Source organism: Trachypithecus francoisi, unplaced genomic scaffold (genome assembly GCF_009764315.1).
Source record: "Trachypithecus francoisi isolate TF-2019V2 unplaced genomic scaffold, Tfra_2.0 Lachesis_group18, whole genome shotgun sequence".
In the NCBI taxonomy this organism is placed as follows: domain Eukaryota; kingdom Metazoa; phylum Chordata; class Mammalia; order Primates; family Cercopithecidae; genus Trachypithecus; species Trachypithecus francoisi.
In genome coordinates, this window is record NW_022681463.1 from 64,756,984 (window position 1) to 64,777,363 (window position 20,380).

General features: G+C 42.4%; 1 protein-coding gene across 2 annotated transcripts in view; it reads left to right on the top strand.

Annotated features, from left to right (window-relative positions):
- The window catches only part of CNMD (chondromodulin), a 37,775-nt gene that overhangs the window by 13,229 nt on the left and 4,166 nt on the right, over nucleotides 1–20,380 (top strand). For both annotated transcript variants that reach the window (XM_033177610.1, XM_033177611.1), the window contains exons 4-6: nucleotides 1,955–2,068; nucleotides 14,482–14,635; nucleotides 18,963–19,129. In XM_033177610.1, coding sequence (XP_033033501.1) covers nucleotides 1,955–2,068; nucleotides 14,482–14,635; nucleotides 18,963–19,129 — 435 coding nt within the window. The remainder of the gene's footprint in view (nucleotides 1–1,954; nucleotides 2,069–14,481; nucleotides 14,636–18,962; nucleotides 19,130–20,380) is intronic.

Below are 20,380 nucleotides of genomic sequence, written 5' to 3' on the forward strand. Positions count from 1 at the left end.
TTTGAGTGAGCAGTAGTGCTGGGAGAAATAGGTGAAACGAGTTACATATGTATACATGATAAATTAAGCCACAAGAAAAATAATAAAGAGCTTGAGGAAGAATGAGCCTTTTCTTCTGTGTTCTGCAGTCCTTTACTCACCAGCTTCTGTAGGACTCCTGGCTCTGTGACTGCATAAGGTAGAGCTATCCATGAATCCCCTCCAGCATGACTTACATTTAATTTTCTTCTTCATTGTAAAGGGCTGAATCTTGAGCCAGGATCCCTAGATTTTAAGTGTTTTCTTCCCCCATTCCTTGTCACTGGCCCTGGTACCATTTCTATATCATCCCAACACTTGCCTCAACTCAACAGAGGACTGATAAGGTTCAGATTTGTGCTAGTATCTCCATTATTACATCATAAAAATTGTAGGCCTTTAATATTATTTTAGGTTCACTACTCCTGAAACTAACAGCAGCAGGGGAAGAGTAAACATTCTTGGGACAGAACATCCTGTTACCCATCATGTCCTCTGTGGGTAGAACCCGGGCTGTGCTGTCAGCCAAGACTGGAGCTTTGATGTTGATGTTTCCCTTGAGGCAGGTCTTAGGCAGACCAAGAGAAGATATTGTTTATATCTCTCAGGAGACAAAAAAAAAAAAAAAAAAAAAAAACCAAGTCCTTGGGTAAGGTATAGAAGGAAAGTTCAGGACCAGGTGCTGTAAAAAGTTTTACTGTTTACTCTGGGCTCAGTAACTTAGGAAAATTCTGAATTCATAGAATTAATTAATTTGACCAACATCTTTCGAGAACCTTTGTGGGGTCACCAAAAAAGAAAACAAAAAAGATTCAAATACTGATCTCAAGAAGCTTATAACTAAGTAGGCTATGTATAGTTGAGTAATTATCCCAGTTGAGGAATGAAGAGGGGAGGACTTATGGGAAAGCAGAGGAAAGATAGCTGCTTAGGCTGAGATGTTTGGAGAAGGCTGCATGGAGAAGGTGGCATTTCATCTGAGCTTGTGAATATAGATGGAATAACTAACATACTCTGTCCCAGCTCAAATATCATCCCCTCACTGAGTCACCTCCCCTGAATGTGCTGTCTAAATTACCACCTCATTATTCCTGTCTTATTTTTCTTCATAACAGTTATTACCTGACTTTATCTCTGTTTTTGTTTGTTTGTTTGTTTGTTTGTTTTTTGAGACAGAGACTTGTTCTGTCACCCAGGCTGGAGTGCAGTGGCTATCTTGGCTCTCTGCAATTTCTGCCTCCCAGGTTCAAGAGATTCTCCTGCCTCAGTCTCCCAAATAGCTGGGGTTACAGGAGCTCGCTACCACACCCGCCTAATTTTTGTATTTTTACAGGGTTTCACCATGGTGACCAGGCTGGTCTCAAACTCCTGACCTCAGGTGATCTGCCCGCCTCGGCCTCCCAAAGTTCTGGTGGCATGAGCCACCGTGCCCGGCTGTTTTTGTTTTTTTGTTTTTGTTTTGAGACGGAGTCTGGCTCTGTCGCCTAGGCTGGAGCACAGTGGCACGATCTTGGCTCACTGCAAGCTCTGCCTCCCAGGTTCATGCGCCATTCTCCTGCCTCAGCCTCCTGAGTAGCTGGGACTACAGGCACCCACCACCTCGCCCAGCTAATCTTTTTTTTTTTTTTTTTTTTGCATTTTTAGTAGAGACGGGGTTTCACCGTGTTAGCCAGGATGGTCTTGATCTCCTGACCTCGTGATCCACTCGCCTCGGCCTCCCAAAGTGCTGAGATTACAGGCGTGAGCCACCACGCCTGGCTGCTCGGCTGTTTTTATTATTGGTAAATAATGCTAAAAGGTAAGTTCCATCAGGGCAGTTCCATCTCTTTTGTTCATCCCTATCCCCAGCACCCAGAACAGCATCTGGAACACAGTAGACACTCAATAAATGGAATAAATGAACAAATGGATAGATGGATACACTTTTGTTTCATAGGGCATCACAGGAATTCGTTTTGCTGGAGGAGAGAAGTGCTACATTAAAGCGCAAGTGAAGGCTCGTATTCCTGAGGTGGGCGCCGTGACCAAACAGAGCATCTCCTCCGAACTGGTGGGTACCAACATGCCTGAGACAGTGAGACTGCTTGGCAAACATTGCTTGAAGGCACAACCCTTTCGGTTTTTATTTTTTGTTTTTATTTTTATTTTTATTGAGACAGAGTCTCACTCTGGAATGCAGTGGCGCTTTTGGCTCACTGCATCCGATTCTCCTGTCTCAGCTTTCCAAGTAGCTGGGACTACAGGCACGCCACCACATCCAACTAACTTGTATTTTTAGTAGATACGGGCTTTCACCATGTTGGCCAGGCTCTTCTTGAACTCCTGGCCTCAAGTGATCTGCCCGCCTCAGCCTCCCAAAGTGCTGGGATTACAGGAGTGAGCCACCACGCCCAGCCTAAAGGCACAACCCTTTTGGTTTCTAGTATCTGGATAGGTTCATGACTAGATTGTAAATTCTATTTCTTCTCTGCCAAAGGAATTTAAACTGTTTTGGTCCTACTGGGGTCAAGGGATTCTTCTCACGTGATATAGCATATTTAAACGTTTTGGGAAGCCACATTTTAAAGTGCATAAAGGGGCTGGGTGCTCATATGGCCTTATTTGCCTGCGGTTAGGGAACTATCTGGTCTGTGGTTAAGACTCCACAATAGAGGCAGGCATGGTGGCTTACACTGGTAATCCCAGCACTTTGGGAGGTCGAGGTGGGCAGTTCATCTGAGGCCAGGAATTCGAGACAAGCCTTGACAACACAGCAAAACCGTCTCTACTAAAAACACAAAAAATTAGCTGGCCATGGTGGTGCGTGCCTGTAGTCCCAGCTACTCAGGAGGCAGAGGTGGGAGGATCACTTGAGCCCAGGAGATTGAGGCTGCAGGGAGCTAAGATTGCACCACTGTACTCCTGGCTGGGTGTCAGAATGAGACCCTATCTCCCAAAAAAAACAACACAAAAACCAAAAAACAAAAAATAAACAAAAGAGACTCCACAATAAAGACAAAGGACTCCACAAGATAGAGCCTTCATTAAAGAGACCCACGATAGCAGATCACACAGCCTCCACTGGAAAGCAGCCACAGGGCACTCATCCCCCACCCCAACGCCAGCCAGCTTCACTGAGGGTCGTTCTAATTGTTTTGCCCTACATTAAGCTGAGATACCTCCTCCTACAACTTCTTCCCACTGGTTCAGTTTCAGCCCATTGTAGCTACACAACGTATATCCAATTCCTTTTCTATGTGTCAAACCTGTGAGTTTTTAAAACATGTTTCTTTCATTTATTATTAATAACTTGCCTTTGAGCTTGATTTTTTTAAAAATTTACTTTAGGAATTGCATACAGTGTTCTAAAGACACATTTAACAATAATACCTTACTTTTAATGGTGGTTTAGGGCTTACAAAGTGGTCTCATTGATTATTGTCTTTTATTTGAGTTGTGGCAGGAGAAGGTGGAGAGAAAATGGGCTTTGAAGTCAGAAAAACGTAGATTTACATCCCAGCTCGCATACCCCCTATGGATATTGTCATCTGCAAGCTGGGGTATGCATACAGTACCCATGGCCCTGAATCTACTTGATGGTTGACAGATGGCTGCTGCTTATTGTTAATTTTATTATGATCATCTTTGATCCTCCCAGTATCCCTGAGAGGGAGGTAAAGCAAGTATCAGCTCCCTCAAGGCAAAAGAGGAGAACTATGGGTAAGCAAAGGTGCCTGGAAACTGCCTGATTGTTTGCCCCCATAGGAGCAGCTGCAGGCGGTGTCTCAAAACAGAACAAAACAAAAGCTAAAAAACAAACCTGTGAGTTTGTAAAGCTGGCTACCATTCCTCTGTTTTCTCTTTTCTACTCTGTTTCCCATCCATCTTGTGAGATGTATTCCAGACCTTCCTTGCTCTGGTCATTCTCTCCTGATGGTGTTCCAGCTGGTTCCTTATGAGCTGCGCTGTTCAGAATCAAAGGCCATCTTCTCGGTGCAAATACGTTATACCAAGTATAAAAATGGGACCAAGACCTCCTTTGTTCTGACCCTTGAGCTTCTCTTATTGCATTACCATGTTTTATAGTCATATCCCTCAGTTTCTGTCATGAAGACTTCAGTGAACTATAATCCTTGCCATTTTCCCTATAAATGGACCCAGAACTTGTTCTCTCCTGCCTTCTACAAGGACCAATTCCCCAACAATGGCTGACCCAGATTTAATCATAAGTTTGCAGTATATTTTCTGGGTTTTTAAATATAGTTTTCCCTGATTTTTTAAAAATTTACTTTAGGAATTGCATACAGTGTTCTAAAGACACATTTAACAATAATACCTTACTTTTAATGGTGGTTTAGGGCTTACAAAGTGGTCTCATTGATTATTGTCTTTTATTTGAGTTGTGGCAGGAGAAGGTGGAGAGAAAATGGGCTTTGAAGTCAGAAAAACGTAGATTTACATCCCAGCTCGCATACCCCCTATGGATATTGTCATCTGCAAGCTGGGGTATGCATACAGTACCCATGGCCCTGAATCTACTTGATGGTTGACAGATGGCTGCTGCTTATTGTTAATTTTATTATGATCATCTTTGATCCTCCCAGTATCCCTGAGAGGGAGGTAAAGCAAGTATCAGCTCCCTCAAGGCAAAAGAGGAGAACTATGGGTAAGCAAAGGTGCCTGGAAACTGCCTGATTGTTTGCCCCCATAGGAGCAGCTGCAGGCGGTGTCTCAAAACAGAACAAAACAAAAGCTAAAAAACAAACCTGTGAGTTTGTAAAGCTGGCTACCATTCCTCTGTTTTCTCTTTTCTACTCTGTTTCCCATCCATCTTGTGAGATGTATTCCAGACCTTCCTTGCTCTGGTCATTCTCTCCTGATGGTGTTCCAGCTGGTTCCTTATGAGCTGCGCTGTTCAGAATCAAAGGCCATCTTCTCGGTGCAAATACGTTATACCAAGTATAAAAATGGGACCAAGACCTCCTTTGTTCTGACCCTTGAGCTTCTCTTATTGCATTACCATGTTTTATAGTCATATCCCTCAGTTTCTGTCATGAAGACTTCAGTGAACTATAATCCTTGCCATTTTCCCTATAAATGGACCCAGAACTTGTTCTCTCCTGCCTTCTACAAGGACCAATTCCCCAACAATGGCTGACCCAGATTTAATCATAAGTTTGCAGTATATTTTCTGGGTTTTTAAATATAGTTTTCCCTGATTTTTTAAAAAAATACTTTGTTACTGTAGGAAATTTGAGAGAGACATAAAAGTATATATAGAGATGGCCAAATAGGAACAGCTCCAGTCTGCAGCTTCTAGCATGATCAACACAGAAGGTGGGTGATTTCTGCATTTCCAACTGAGGTACCTGGCTCATCTCACTGGGAGTGGCTAGACAGTGGGTGCAGCCCACAGAGGGCAAGCCAAAGCAGGGCGGGGCATTACCTCACCCAGGAAGCTCAAGAGGTTGGGGAACTAACTCCCTCCCCTAGCCAAGGGAAGTTGTGAGGGACCATGCCATGAGGAACAGTGCCTTCCAGCCCAGATACTATGCTTTTCCCATGGTCTTTGCAACCTGCAGACCAGGAGATTCCCTTGGGTGCCTACACCACCAGGGCCCTGGGTTTCAACTGGGTGGCCATTTGGAAAGACACCGAGCTAGCTGCACGAGTTTTTCTTCATACCCCTGTGGGGCCAGGAACGCCAGCACGACAGAGCCATTCACTCCCCTGGAAAGGGGGCTGAAGCCAGGGAGCCAAGTGGTCTACCTCAGCAGATCCCACCCCCATGGAGCCCAGCAAGCTTAGATCCACTGGCTTGAAATTCTTGCTGCCAGCACAGCAGTCTGAAGTCGACCTGGGACACTTGAGCTTGGTGCGGGGAGGGGCATCCACCATTACTGAGGCTTGAGTAGACGGTTTTCCCCTCACAGTGTAAACAAAGTCGCCAGGAAGTTCAAACTGGGCGGAGCCCACAGCAGCTTTTCAAAGCCGCTGTAGCCAGACTGCCTCTCTAGATTCCTCCTCTCCCAGCGGTGCATCTCTGAAAGAAAGGCAGCAGGCCCAGTCAGGGGCTTATAGATAAAACTCGTATCTCCCTAGGACAAAGCACCTGGGGGAAGGGGCAGCTATGGGCACAGCTTCAGCAGACTTAAACGTTCCTGCCTGCTGGCTCTGAAGAGAGCAGTGGATCTCCGAGCACAGCACTCAAGCTTGGCTAAGGGACAGACTACCTCCTCAAGTGGGTCCCTGATCCCCCATGCCTCCTGACTGGGAGACACCTCCCGGCAGGGAATGACAGACACCTCATACAGGAGAGCTCTGGCTGGCATCTGGTGGGTGCCCCTCTGGGACAAAGCTTTCAGAGGAAGGAACAGGCAGGAATTTTTGCTGTTCTGCAGCTCTGCTGGTGATACCCAGGCATACAGTGTCTGGAGTGGACCTCAGCAAACTCCAGCAGACCTGCAGCAGAGGGGCTTGACTATTAGAAGGAAAACTAACAAACAGAAAGGAATAGCATCAACATCACCAAAAAGGTTATCAAAACAGAAATCCCATCCGAAGGTCACCAACATCAAGGAAAAACCAGTGCAAAAAGGCTGAAAATTCCAAAAACCAGAACGCCTCTTCTCCTCCAAAGGATCACAACTCCTTGCCAGCAAGGGAACAAATCTGGACAGAGAACGAGTTTGACGAATTGACAGAAGTAGACTTCAGAAGGTAGGTAATAACAAACTCCTCTAAGCTAAAGAAGCATGCTCTAACCCAATGCAAGGAAGCCAAGAACCTTGAAAAAAGGTTAGAGGAATTGCTAACTAGAATAACCAGTTTAGAGAAGAAATTAAATGATCTGATGGAGCTGAAAAACACAGCACAAGAACTTCGTGAACCATACACAAGTATCAATAGCCAAATCCATTAAGTGGAAGAAAGGATATCCAAGATTGAAGATCAACTTAATGAAATACAGCATGAAGATGAGATTAGAGAAAAAGAATGAAAAGGAATGAACAAAGCCTCCAAGAAATATGGGACTATGTGAAAAGACCAAACCTACGTTTCATTGGTGTACCTGAATGTGACAGGAAGAATGGAACCAAGTTGGAAAACACTCTTCAGGATATTATCCAGGAGAACTTCCCCAACCTAGCAAGACAGGCCAACATTCAAATTCAGGAAATACAGAGAACACCACAAAGATACTCCTTGAGAAAAGCAACCCCAAGACACATAATCGTCAGATTCACCAAGGTTGAAATGAAGGAAAAAATGTTAAGAGCAGTCAGAGAGAAAGGTCAAGTTACCCACAAAGGGAGGCCCATCAAATTAACAGTGGATCTATCGGCAGAAACCCTACAAGCCAGAAGAGAGTGGGGGTCAATATTCAACCTCTTAAAGAAAAGAATTTTCAACCCAGAATTTCATATCCAGCCAAACTAAGCCTCATAAGCAAAGGAGAAATAAAATCCTTTACAGACAAGCTAATGCTGAGAGATTTTGTCACCACCAGGCCTGCCCTACAAGAGCTCCTGGAAGAAGCACTAAATGTGGAAAAGAAAAACTGGTACCAGCCACTGCAAAAACATACCAAATTGTAAAGACCATCAACACTACGAAGAAACTGCATCAACTAATGGGCAAAATAACCAGCTAGCATCAGAATGATAGGATCAAATTCACACACAACAATATTAACTTTAAATGTAAATGTGCTAAATTCCACAATTAAAAGACACAGACAGGCAAATTGGATAGAGTCCAGACCCATCGGTGTGCTGTATTCAGGAGACCCATCTCACATGCAAAGACACACATAGGCTCAAAATAAAGGGATGGGCCGGGCGCGGTGGCTCAAGCCTGTAATCCCAGCACTTTGGGAGGCCGAGGCGGGTGGATCACGAGGTCAGGAGATCGAGACCATCCTGGCTAACACGGTGAAACCCCGTCTCTACTAAAAAATACAAAAAACTAGCCGGGCGAGGTGGCGGGCGCCTGTAGTCCCAGCTACTCGGAGGCTGAGGCAGGAGAATGGCGTGAACCCGGGAGGCGGAGCTTGCAGTGAGCTGAGATCCGGCCACTGCACTCCAGCCTGGGCGACAGAGCGAGACTCCGTCTCAAAAAAAAATAAATAAAAAAAAAATAAATAAAGGGATGGAGGAATATTTACCAAGCAAATGGAAAGCAAAAAAAAGCAGGGGTTGCAATCCTAGTCTCTGATAAAACAGACTTTAAACCAACAAAGATCAAAAAAGACAAAGAAGGGCATTACATAATGGTAAAAGGATCAGTGCAATGAGAAGAGCTAAATATCCTAAATATATATGCACCCAATATAGGAGCACCCAGATCCATAAAGCAAGTTTCTTAGAGACCTACAAAGAGACTTAGACTCCCACATAATAATAGTGGGAGACTTTAACACCCCACTTTCAATATTAGACAGATCAATGAGACAGAAAATTAACAAGGATATTCAGGACTTGAACTCAGCTCTGGACCAAGCAGACCTAATAGACATCCTACAGAACTCTCCACCCCAAATCAACAGAATATACATTCTTCTCAGCACCACATCGCAATTATTCTAAAATTGAACACATAATTGGAAGAAAAGTACTCCTCAGCAAATGCAAAAGAACAGAAATCATAACAGTCTCTCAGACCACAGTACAATCAAATTAGAACTCAGGATTAAGAAGCTCACTCAAAACTGCACAACTACATGGAAATTGAACAACCTGCTTTTGAATGACTACTGGGTAAATAACGAAATGAAGGCAGAAAGAAAGATGTTCTTTGAAATCAATGAGAACAAAAACACAAAAATTCTGGTACCAGAATCTCTGGGACACACCTCAAGCAGTGTTGAGAGGGAAATTTATAGCACTAAATGCCCACAGGAGAAAGTAGGAAAGACCTAAAATCAACACCCTAACATCACAATTAAAAAGAACTAGAGAAGCAAGAGCGAACAAATTCAAGAGCTAGCAGAAGACAAGAAATAACTAAGATCAGAGCAGAACTGAAGGAGATAGAGATATGAAAAACCCTTCCAAAAATCATTGAATCCAGGAGCTGGTTTTTTGAAAAGATTAACAAAATAGAGAGACCATTAGCCAGAATAATAAAGAATAAAAGAGAGAAGAATCAAATAGATACAATAAAAAATGATAAAAGGGATATCACCACTGATCCCACAGAAATACAAACTACCATACTATAAACACCTCTACACAAATAAACTAGAAAATTTAGAAGAAATGGGTAAATTCCTGGACACATACACCCTCCCAAGACTAAACCAGGAAGAAGTTGAATAACAAGGTCTGAAACTGAGGCAGTAATTAATAGCCTACCAACCAAAAAAAGTCCAGGACCAGACATATTCACAGCCAAATTCTACCAGAGGTACAAAGAGGAGCTGGTACCATTCCTTCTGAAACTATTCCAAATAGTAGAAAAAGAGGGAATCCTCCCTAACTCATTTTATGAGACCAGCATCATTCTGATACTAAAACCTGGCAGAGACACAACAAAAAAAGAAAATTTCAGGCCAATATCCCTGATGAACATCAATGCAAAAATCCTCAATAAAATACTGGCAAACTGAATCCAGCAGCATATCAAAAAGCTTATCCACAACGATCAAGTCGGCTTCCTCCCTGGAATGCAAGCCTGGTTCAACATACACAAATCAATCAACATAATCCATCACCTAAACAGTACCAATGACAAAAACCACATGATTATCTCAACAGATGCAGAAAAGGTCTTCAATAAAATTTAACACCGCTTCATGCTAAAAACCTTCAATAAACTAGGTATTGATGGTATCTCAAAATAATAAGAGCTATTTATGACAAACCCACAGCCAATATCATAGTGAATGGGCAAAAACTGGAAGCATTCACTTTGAAAACCGGCACAAGACAAGGATGCCCTCTCTCACCACTCCTATTCACCATAGTGTTGGAAGTTCTGGCCAGGGCAATCAGACAAGAGAAAGAAATAAAGGGTATTCTAGGAGGAGAGGAAGTCAAATTGTCTCGTTGTGCAGATTACATGATTGTATATTTAGAAAACTCCATCGCCTCAGCACAAAATCTCTTTAAGCTGATAAGCAACTTCAGCAAAGTCTCAGGATACAAAATCAATGTGCAAAAATCACAAGCATTCCTATACACCAATAATAGCCAAATCATGAGTGAACTCTCATTCACAGTTGCTACAAAGAGAATAAAATGCCTAGGAATACAACTCACAACAGATGTGAAGGACCTCTTCAAGGAGAACTACAAACCACTGCTCAAGGAAATAAGAGAGAACACAAACAAATGGAAAAACATTCCACGCTCATGGATAGGAAGAATCAATGTTGTGAAAATGGCCATATTGCCCAAAATAATTTATAGATTCAATGCTATCCCCATCAAGCTACTACTGACTTTCTTCACAGAATTAGAAAAAACTACTTTAAATTTCATATGGAACTGAAAAAGAGCCCGTATAGCCAAGACAATCATAAGCAAAAAGAACAAAGCTGGAGGCATCATGCTACCTGACTTCAAACTATACTACAAGGCTATAGTAACCAAAACAGCATGGTACTGGTACCAAAACAGATATATGGACCAATGGAACAGAGCAGAGGCCTCAGAAATACTGCCACACATCTACAACCATCAGATCTTTGACAAAACTGACAAAAACAAGCAATGGGGAAAGGATTCCCTATTTAATAAATGGTGTTGGGAAAACTGGCTAGCCATATGCAGAAAACTGAAACTGGACCCCTTCCTTACACCTTGTACAAAAATTAACTCAAGATGGATTAAAGACTTAAATGTAAGTCCTAAAATCATAAAAACCCTAGAAGAAAACCTAGGCAATACCATTCAGGACATAGGCATGGGCAAAGACTTCATGACTAAAATACCAAAAGCAATAGCAACAAAAGCCAAAATTGGCAAATGGGATCTAATTAAATTAAAGAACTTCTGCATAGCAAAAGAAACTATCATCAAAGTCAACAGCCAACCTACAGAATAGGAGAACAAATTTTTGCTATCTATCCATCTGACAAAGGGCTAATATCCAGAATCTACAAGGAACTTAAACAAATTCACAAGAAAGAAACAACCCCATCAAAAAGTGGGTGAAGGATATGAACAGACACTTCTCAAAAGAAGACATTTATGTGGCCAACAAACATATGAAAACAAGTTCATAATCACTGGTTATTACAGAAATGCAAATCAAAACCACAATGAGATACCATCTCATGCCAGTTAGAATGGCAACCATTAAAAAATCAGGAAACAACAGATGCTGGAGAGGATGTGGAGGAATAGGAATGCTTTTACACTGCTGATGGGACTGTAAATTAGTTTAACCATTGTGGAAGACAGTCTGGTGATTCCTCAAAGATCTAGAACCAGAAATACCATTTGACCCAGCAATCCCACTACTAGGTATATACCCAAAGGATTATAAATCATTCTACTATAAAGACACATGCATATGTATGCTTACTGCAGCATACATATTCACAATAGCAAAGACTTGGAACCAACCCAAATGCCCATCAGTGATAGACTGGATAAAGAAAATGTGGCACATGTATACCATGGAATACTATGCAGCCATAAAAACGATGAGTTCATGTCCTTTGCAGGGACACGGATGAAGCTGGAAACCATCATTCTCAGCAAAGTAACACAGGAACAGAAAACCAAACGCCACATGTTCTCACTCATAAGTAGGAGTTGAATAATGAGAACACATGGACACAGGGCAGGGAACATCACACACCGGGGCCTGTCAGGGAGTGGGGTGCTAGGGGAAAAATAGCATTAGGAGAAATATCTAATGTAGATGACGAGTTGATGGGTGCAGCAAACCACCATGGCATGTGTATACCTATGTAACAAACCTGCATGTTCTGCGTATGTATCCCAGAATTTAAAGTATAATTTAAAAAAATTAAAACCGTTGAACTCATGGAGATAGAGAGTAGAAGGATGATCACCAGAGGCTGGAATGGTTGGGGGAAGGGAGGATGGTAATGGGCACAAAAAATAGTTATAAAGAACAAAAAATAGAAAAACTAAATAAGACCTAGTATTTGCTAGCACAGCAGGGAGACTGTAGTAAAAAATAGTTGTACATTAAAAAAAAAACTAAGAGTATAACTGAATTGTTTGAAACAAAGAATAAATGCTTGCAGTAACTACCCTCATGTGGTAATTATGCATTGCATGCTGGTATCAAAATATCTGAGGTAACCCATAAGTATATATCTACTGCAGATCCACAAAAATTAAAAAGAAAAAAAGAAAATAGGTGTAAGAATCTTAACTAAAATATTAGTCAAAGGAATATAGCAATATGTTGAATACGTAACATGTCATGACAAGGTAAGGTTTATTTCAGGGCTGTACAAATGGTTCATACTGGGACATCTTAGGGAAAAAAGTATAGATAATAAAATTACATACAATTATATAATTCACAAAAAGCTAATGCTAATGTTTTGGTGAATTTTCTCCGTTGTGTGTGTGTGTGTGTGTGTGTGAGAGAGAGAGAGTGATAGTCTTTCCATAAGTAAAATTATACTGTTGTATGGCTTATTATTGTCATAACTTTAGTTCTTCTAAAATGTAGATTATAATGGACATAATGCTTTATCATATGATTATACTTTTAAAAGTCTGTTATTCTTAAATACTTCAGGTATCTTCAATTTTTCATTACTTCAAATAATAACAATTAAAAATAACTATTTTTAAATACCATTATTTACCATGGTAAATAAATTCACCATGATAGTGAATGCTTTTATATTTAAATCTTTGTCTGCATCTGATTCTTAGGCCAAAGAGGTAGATTATTTGTCGTGTGTTTCAGTTGTTTATGTCATGCATAATGGATGCTCTAGTGGACAGAAACAAATTCAGACAATACATTTGTGTGAATTAGGAATATGTTTGGCTGTCAGTAGCAGAAAACTACCCTTAGAGTAACTTACACAAATTGGGATCTGTTTTTCTCCACAGTAAGCAATGCGGAGGCAGGTGGCTGCAGGCATTGGCTCGGTGGCCAGCATTTCTGTGATTTTTAAAAATCTTGCCTTCCAGCTACAATCATGGTTGCCACTGCTCAACCTCTTCCTGACTTCCTTAGTTGGCATTCAAGTAAAAATGTCAGGAAAAAAGAGGTTGAGCAATGCCAACCACGACTTCCCTTTAATCAGGAAAAGCAGAAGGCCTCCCAGGCCCTCAGCATACTCTGGATCTCACTGGCTAGCCCTGGTCACCCGGGCACCCCGGATTGCTGGAGAACTAGAGAAAGCAAGTGTCTCTCCTGGGGCTGGGCTCATTACTGCGTCCAGTAAAAGGACTATGTTACAAGGCAGGTGAGGGAGGAAGGAGATTGGGTAGGCAACCGAAAGTACATACTTCAAGATTTATTTAACATTCTTAGCGTGGAGGATGCATCTATATGCATTATCCCAATCACCCCACTCTTCCCCACACACTTTAGACTAAGATGGGGTAGATTTATGTACCACTTGCTTTCATAAATGTTTCATCAGTTTTGTATAACTTTAAAAAGCTACAGTACTCAAAGAGCATTCATTTCCTGGATGGAGCCATTTAATTTAAGGTAAATAACTGGATTACCTGACTGTTAGCTTCCTCCAATAACTTTAAGTTGTTTTAATGCAGCCATAAGCCTGAGGGAGAAAGCATAAATGAAGTACTGCTTTTAGCTAAAAATTAGGAGAAAACATTTTAATTTCTCCAAGCTATTGCAAACTAATAAATACATGAAAGGAACAACCTGGCAAGATAAATTTGTCTCCTGGGTTATCAAACCATTCTCAGCATCTCACTGTGGAAGAAAATCCAAGGTTTAACTTTGAAATCTCAGTGGTGTGCTTGATGCAAGGAACATCTGAAATATGTGTTGTTACAGCTGGGAAATGGAGAAATGATTTATGTTAAATAATACTTTGAACCGAAGACATTAAAGAGGCAATCACTTGCTTTTTCCATTGTTGTTCAGAAGCTGCAGAACCAAACCCCACAAGATTTTCACTTCAAATGAAGGCTTCCTCTATCCTTTGTAGGATTCCAGGGTCCATTCAATTGCTTTTCCTAAAAAACATCTTTGATCAAAAACATCAGATTAACCTAAATCTCAAAGTTGGTATCAAGTAATTTTCACTTCAACTCAGGGTACTTATGTTCACATGGTACAGCTATCCAGAGGCAGGGCAACAGGAGGAGGCGTGCTGAATATTGTGAAAAGAGCTACAAAGAGAAGAGATTAGAACCGTAAAGTGCACGACTGTACACACGCACGCTCGGAATTCTCATTAATTTTTTATAAGGCAAAATAACCTTTTAGCAACACGTGACTCTTAATATGCAGCATGTTTCACTGTCCTCTTTGCTCAAATGCAATCGTTTTTACTTTCAGGAAGGCAAGATCATGCCAGTCAAATATGAAGAAAATTCTCTTATCTGGGTGGCTATAGATCAGCCTGTGAAGGACAACAGCTTCTTGAGTTCTAAGGTGTTAGAACTCTGCGGCGACCTTCCTATTTTCTGGCTTAAACCAACCTATCCAAAAGGTAACATTTTAAATTATCTTAATGCTGTTTACAACTCTCCCTGTTCATGCATGTGAGGTTCCTCCAAGCCCCTCCACAGGCCTGAGCATGTAACAAGGAGGATAAATCAGGATGCATGTGGCAGTGTCTCAGTAATTAGCATGAGAGATGAAAGCAGGAAAATAGCCCATGACTATTGTAGGGAAGGGAGGGAGCAGTAGGGTTAACAGGAGGCAGATCGGGAAGACAACGCCAAGGCATTACCTGCAGCTTTTGTTTATGACACTCACTTCTTTCTGCTCTGCCCCTTAATCTCAGTTGTTTGCACCTTCCAATTTTACATTTTTTTATTTCTAAGGCATAGAATCAAGGGACTAAGAAACTGTCGCACTGCCGAGTCTTTATTGTGTTCGAATCTAGAATTATGGGACAGCCAAAAGCTGCTGCGGGTATTGGCTGAGATTCCTCAAATTCAGAGCTTGAATATTAGCTTCCAAGCCCAGTGAAAATAAATGCAGACCCCCTGGAGTTCACAGCTAGGCTGGAGTCTATCTTTGAGCTATTTCTGGGTGATGTAGCGCAGGTGAGCCCAGTGGACCTTGCTCTGCCTCCTGAGTTTCTCCTGTCCCCCAAGTTCTCTCACTATTTCTACTGCAGTCACCACACTGGCCTCCCAAAGGCCTATTTTGTAGCTCTGGTTCAAGTGTGGGAAAAAAAGGCCTTTCTCCTAGCACAGCTGAGATAGGCTAATGTTTTCTGAAAGATTTTATGGAAGACTAGCAGCGAGCAGCATGGAAATAAAGAAAATATAGGCCTTTAAAACCACTAAGCTTGGTGGGCACGCAGGGAAAAGACAGGGCAGTTAGTGTTTAATAGGTAGTTTCATGTTTTGCAAGATGAAGCATGTTCTAGACGGTGGTGATGATTGCACAGCAGTGTGAATGTACTTCATGCCACTGAACTGTACACTTAAAAATGGTTAACGTGGTAAATTTCATTGTGTATATTTTACAATTTTTAAAAATACCCACCAGGCTTAGGAAGTACAGGTTTCTGATTCTGCCATGACTAACTTATTCTTATGGTTCACAAGTCCCATTCTGTCCCAAAGCTGGAGAAGATGGCTCCTCTCTAGCCTGGGTGAGGCAAATTGGATTCAGTGACAAGCCACTGGCAGTAACTGCCCGGCACAGTGGGCTGGGAAGGAGCTCGAGACCATATGCAGGCTCAGGAAGAAAGAATTCCAAACTCAGTCAGCACGGGCTGGCTGGCTGAAGCGGGCAGGAGAGGGGCTGCCAAATGGGCTGTGCTGTTGCCATTCCTGCTCTTGCTCCTGTGGGTGGTCACAACTCACAGTTCTATGATGGCTTGCCAAGTTCTGACTTTCTGTTCCACACCTGCCGCCACCTGGGTGGGCCTTCTTACTTTCCATCGCCCAGGAACTCCCACCTTTTCCAGTTGAGGACGAGAGTCTGCAGTGCGCTACCAGTTAAGGCTCTCCCTAATCACACTGAGGACAAGCCTCTTACCCAGAGAGTTCGTTCACTCATTTGACAGACATTCATGAGGGCCTAGTATGTGCCATATACTTGTCGTAGGTACTTGAGGTGCATCCATGAATAGAATAGACAAGAACCCATGCCCTCAAGTTTTGCATTGTAGCAAGGGGAGACAGCAAATAAACACTAAATTAAAATAAGAAAATTGTGTAATATGATACAAGGTGCTACGGAAAATGCCAGCGCAGGGCCATGGGGTGGGCACTGGTGATCAGAACACAGCATTATCGGCAATGCTAAGACAACTGACATGATGAGTAATTTCTCACTTGGGGAAAGAGCTTCTTCCCTACACATTCAAGATGTGGTTTGGTCCCTCCTAGCCCAATAGCATGAACACATTTTAAGTATTCAATCACCACAACATCCAGACAAGAATCACACATATTATGTACACAAGAAAAGTGGAAAATACCTCAATGCCCCCAGATTAGAAAGGTAAATGTTCATATATCCATAAAATGGAATATCATAGATAGGAAAAATGGACCCCCCCCCATCTCTCATAAGTACAGTTATATTTTACAATACAATCAAGAGGCCGGGTGCGGTGGCTCAAGCCTGTAATCCCAGCACTTTGGGAGGCGGAGACGGGCGGATCACGAGGTCAGGAGATCGAGACCATCCTGGCTAACACGGTGAAACCCCGTCTCTACTGAAAAAAAAAAATACAAAAAACTAGCCAGGCGAGGTGGCGGGCGCCTGTAGTCCCAGCTACTCGGGAGGCTGAGGCAGGAGAATGGCGTAAACCCGGGAGGCGGAGCTTGCAGTGAGCCGAGATCCGGCCACTGCACTCCAGCCTGGGCGACAGAGCGAGACTCCGTCTCAAAAAAAAAAAAAAAAAAAAAAAATACAATCAAGAAACTAAGTCCCCCTCTGATGACGCCAGGCTTCCTACCACCTAATTCTAATAAAAGCACCACACTCCAGGGTCCAGTGGCCCATGTCCTTGGATCTTAAAGCCAGCAGGTCATCAGTGTCACACAGCTGTATTATCAGAGACACTGGGAATGACAGCTGGACACAGGCCAGAAGGGAAGGGGGAGAGTTGACGCCTGCTGAGCTCTATGTGTCAGGCATGGCACTAGAGCATTACGCTTTGTCCTCATTTAATCTTCGCCAACAACTGTTGGGGTAACTACTCGTTCCCATTTTATAGATGAAGAAACTAAGGTTCACAGAGGTTAAGTAATTTGCCTAAGGTCATTTAGTTAGTTAAATGAACCAGAATTGTGATCAAATCGAGGTCTCACTTGTGCCTCTCCAACCACGCTATCTGTGGAAGCTGCCAATGGCTTTAAAGCACATCTGAGTTCTCCTAAATAACAAAGCATGATATAATCCTCATCACCTAATAGTTCAGTGCTTATTATATGCAACACACTGTGCTTAAACCTTTAGACAGATTCTCATTAACCCTATCACTACCCTATGAATTAGATACTATTATTATCCCCATTTTACAGATAACGAAACTGGGTCTCAGATCAAAATCCAAGCTGTGTGGTACTTTCTACTTTTTTTTGAGACGGAGTGTCACTCTTGTCACCCAGGCTTGAGAGCAATGGCACAATCTTGGCTTACTGCAGCCTCTGCCACCCAGGTTCAAGTGATTCTCCTGTCTCAGCCTCCCGAGTAGCTGGGATTACAGGTGCCTGCCACTGCGCCCAGCTAATTACTGTATTTTTAGTAGAGATGGAGTTTCACTATGTTGACCAGGCTGGTCTCGAACTCCTGACCTCAGGTGATCCGCCCACCTCAGCCTCCCAAAGTGGTGGGATTACAGGTGTGAGCTACCGCTCCTGGCCTGTATTTTTGTTAATTGGCAGCCATCAGCCCCACTGCAGGACCCATGAGGCTGTGTGGTAAGCTAGACCCAGGGTGTTCACGCTGGGCACCTAGCTATGCCAACCATTCTGTGATCTTGGTCAAGTCACTTGGCCTTTCTGAGGCTTGATACCCTCATATATAAAAGCATTTGCTTTTTCTATCCCAAATACCTAGAATAAACCAAGATATTTCCCTTGCAAACTGTAAAGCTTTATACTGATATAGTCAATCCATTAGGAATACTTAGGGCTACAATTAACAGAATATTTGATCAACAGTGGTTTCAACAAACACAGGTTTATTTTTTTCATATAGTCAGAAGTCTAGAGAGAGGAGGTTTTTGACACTATCTGCTACTCAATGATACCATCAAGTCTCTTTCCAGTTACCATTTTACTACCTGTAGCATGCTGGCTTATGGTGCCTATCACTTCATAGTCACAAGTTGACTCTTACAACTCCAGATATCACATCTGTGTTCAAGAAAGGAAAAACAAGACAGACAAGCCTGTCTGTCCCCTTTTACCGAGAAAGCAAAAGGCTTCCCAGAAACTGCACTAGCATATTCTGCTGATGTCTCCCTGGTCAGGTATGTCTCACCTGGCCACTTCTAATTGCAAAGGAAGCTGGGGAAATGTGTGGTGTTTTACTTTCTTAGACCCAGTAGTGAAGGCAGACCAAAAGAAAGCAGGGAGGTGGTGTTGAGGTTTGCCAGGCCATCTTACCATGTCGTCCTCAATTAGTATTACAAAACCAAATTCAGATTATCTGTATGTTTAACTATTAGCCCAAGACTCTAAAACACGCTTTATTATTACAAACATCAGTATAAAAATTTAAAACCATCTGGTTATGCACAAACTTTGATATCCTTTTCTTATGTTTTTCACCCTGATAAACACAGATCTAATTTCCTTAATTATTCAAATAAAGAGATTAACGTACGGAAATTTTTGCAGAAATCCAGAGGGAAAGAAGAGAAGTGGTAAGAAAAATTGTTCCAACTACTACTAAAAGACCACGCAGTGGACCACAGGGCAATCCAGGCGCTGAAAGACTGAATAATGAAACCAGACCCAGCGTTCAAGAGGACTCACAAGCCTTCAATCCTGATAATCCTTATCACGTGCGTTCCGGTGCTTTATGACATGATTAGACAAATGCATTAAATATAGTGCCAAGGCCTGGTGCGGTGGCTTACGCCTGTAATCCTAGCACTTTGGGAGGCAGAGGTGGGCGGATCACGAGGTCAGGAGTTCGAGGCCAGCCTGGCCAACATGGTGACACCCTGTCTCTACTAAAAATACAAAAAATTAGCCAGGTGTGGTGGCACATGCCTGTCATCCCAGCTACTCCGGAGGCTGAGGCAGGAGAATCACTTGAATCCAGGAGGCGGAGGTTGCAGTGAGCCAAAATCGGGCCACTGCACTCAAGCCTGGGTGACAGGGCGAGACTCCATCTAAAAAAAAATAGTGCCGAAATGGTGTTTGTACGTGAGGTTTCAAACGAGCATTTAGGTATTCAACTTAGACTTTTATTCAATTATTTTAAAAATACATTTTCATTTGTTGCAAAGTTTTGTTGTTGTTGTTGTTTCACTGCAACCTCCGCCTCCCAGGTTCAAGCGATTCTCCTGCCTCAGACTCCCAAGTAGCTGGGATTACAGGTGCCCGCCACCATGCCTAGCTAATTTTTTGTATTTTTCTTTTTTGGTAGAGACAGGGTTTCACCATGTTGGGCATGCTGTTCTCGAACTCCTGACCTCAGGTGATCCACCTGCCTCAGCCTCCCAAGGTGTTGTTGGGATTACAGGCGTGAGCCACCGCGCCCAGCCTGTTGTAAGGCTTATAATTAAGGGTAAGAACACTTAAGCATTACCTCTGTAGTGTAAAATCCTGATTGGCTGGTAACCCTTATTCAGTTGTTTTCTGTGCTCTCTTTTTTGAGTCACAGGCAAATTCATGAAAACAAATTCATATCAGAAATTTGATTATTTGAAAATGTTTCCTAGAGTGCTCCCTGGAGGAAACATATGGAAGTATTCTTCCCCCTTTATATCCACTTTATTCATTCATTCAACAGACAGTCATTTAGGCACCTGCTCTTTCCCAGGCTCTGTGCACAGTCAGTCAGGAGAACCTTCTGCCCCCAGGGGCTCTCAGTCCAGTTAGAGGATAGACCCACAGTTAGATGTCAAACGCTTTAGGCTGAAACACTAAAAAGTGATGTTTGTGAGGATGACACGAAGGTGCTAAAAACTCTAATCTTCCACAAAGTATTTACCATTATACTTTTCAGGGAGTGAAAAAGTAGAATAAGTATTTATTTGTAGCTAGCTTTTAAAATAAAAAATACGGGCTGGGCGTGGTGGCTCACA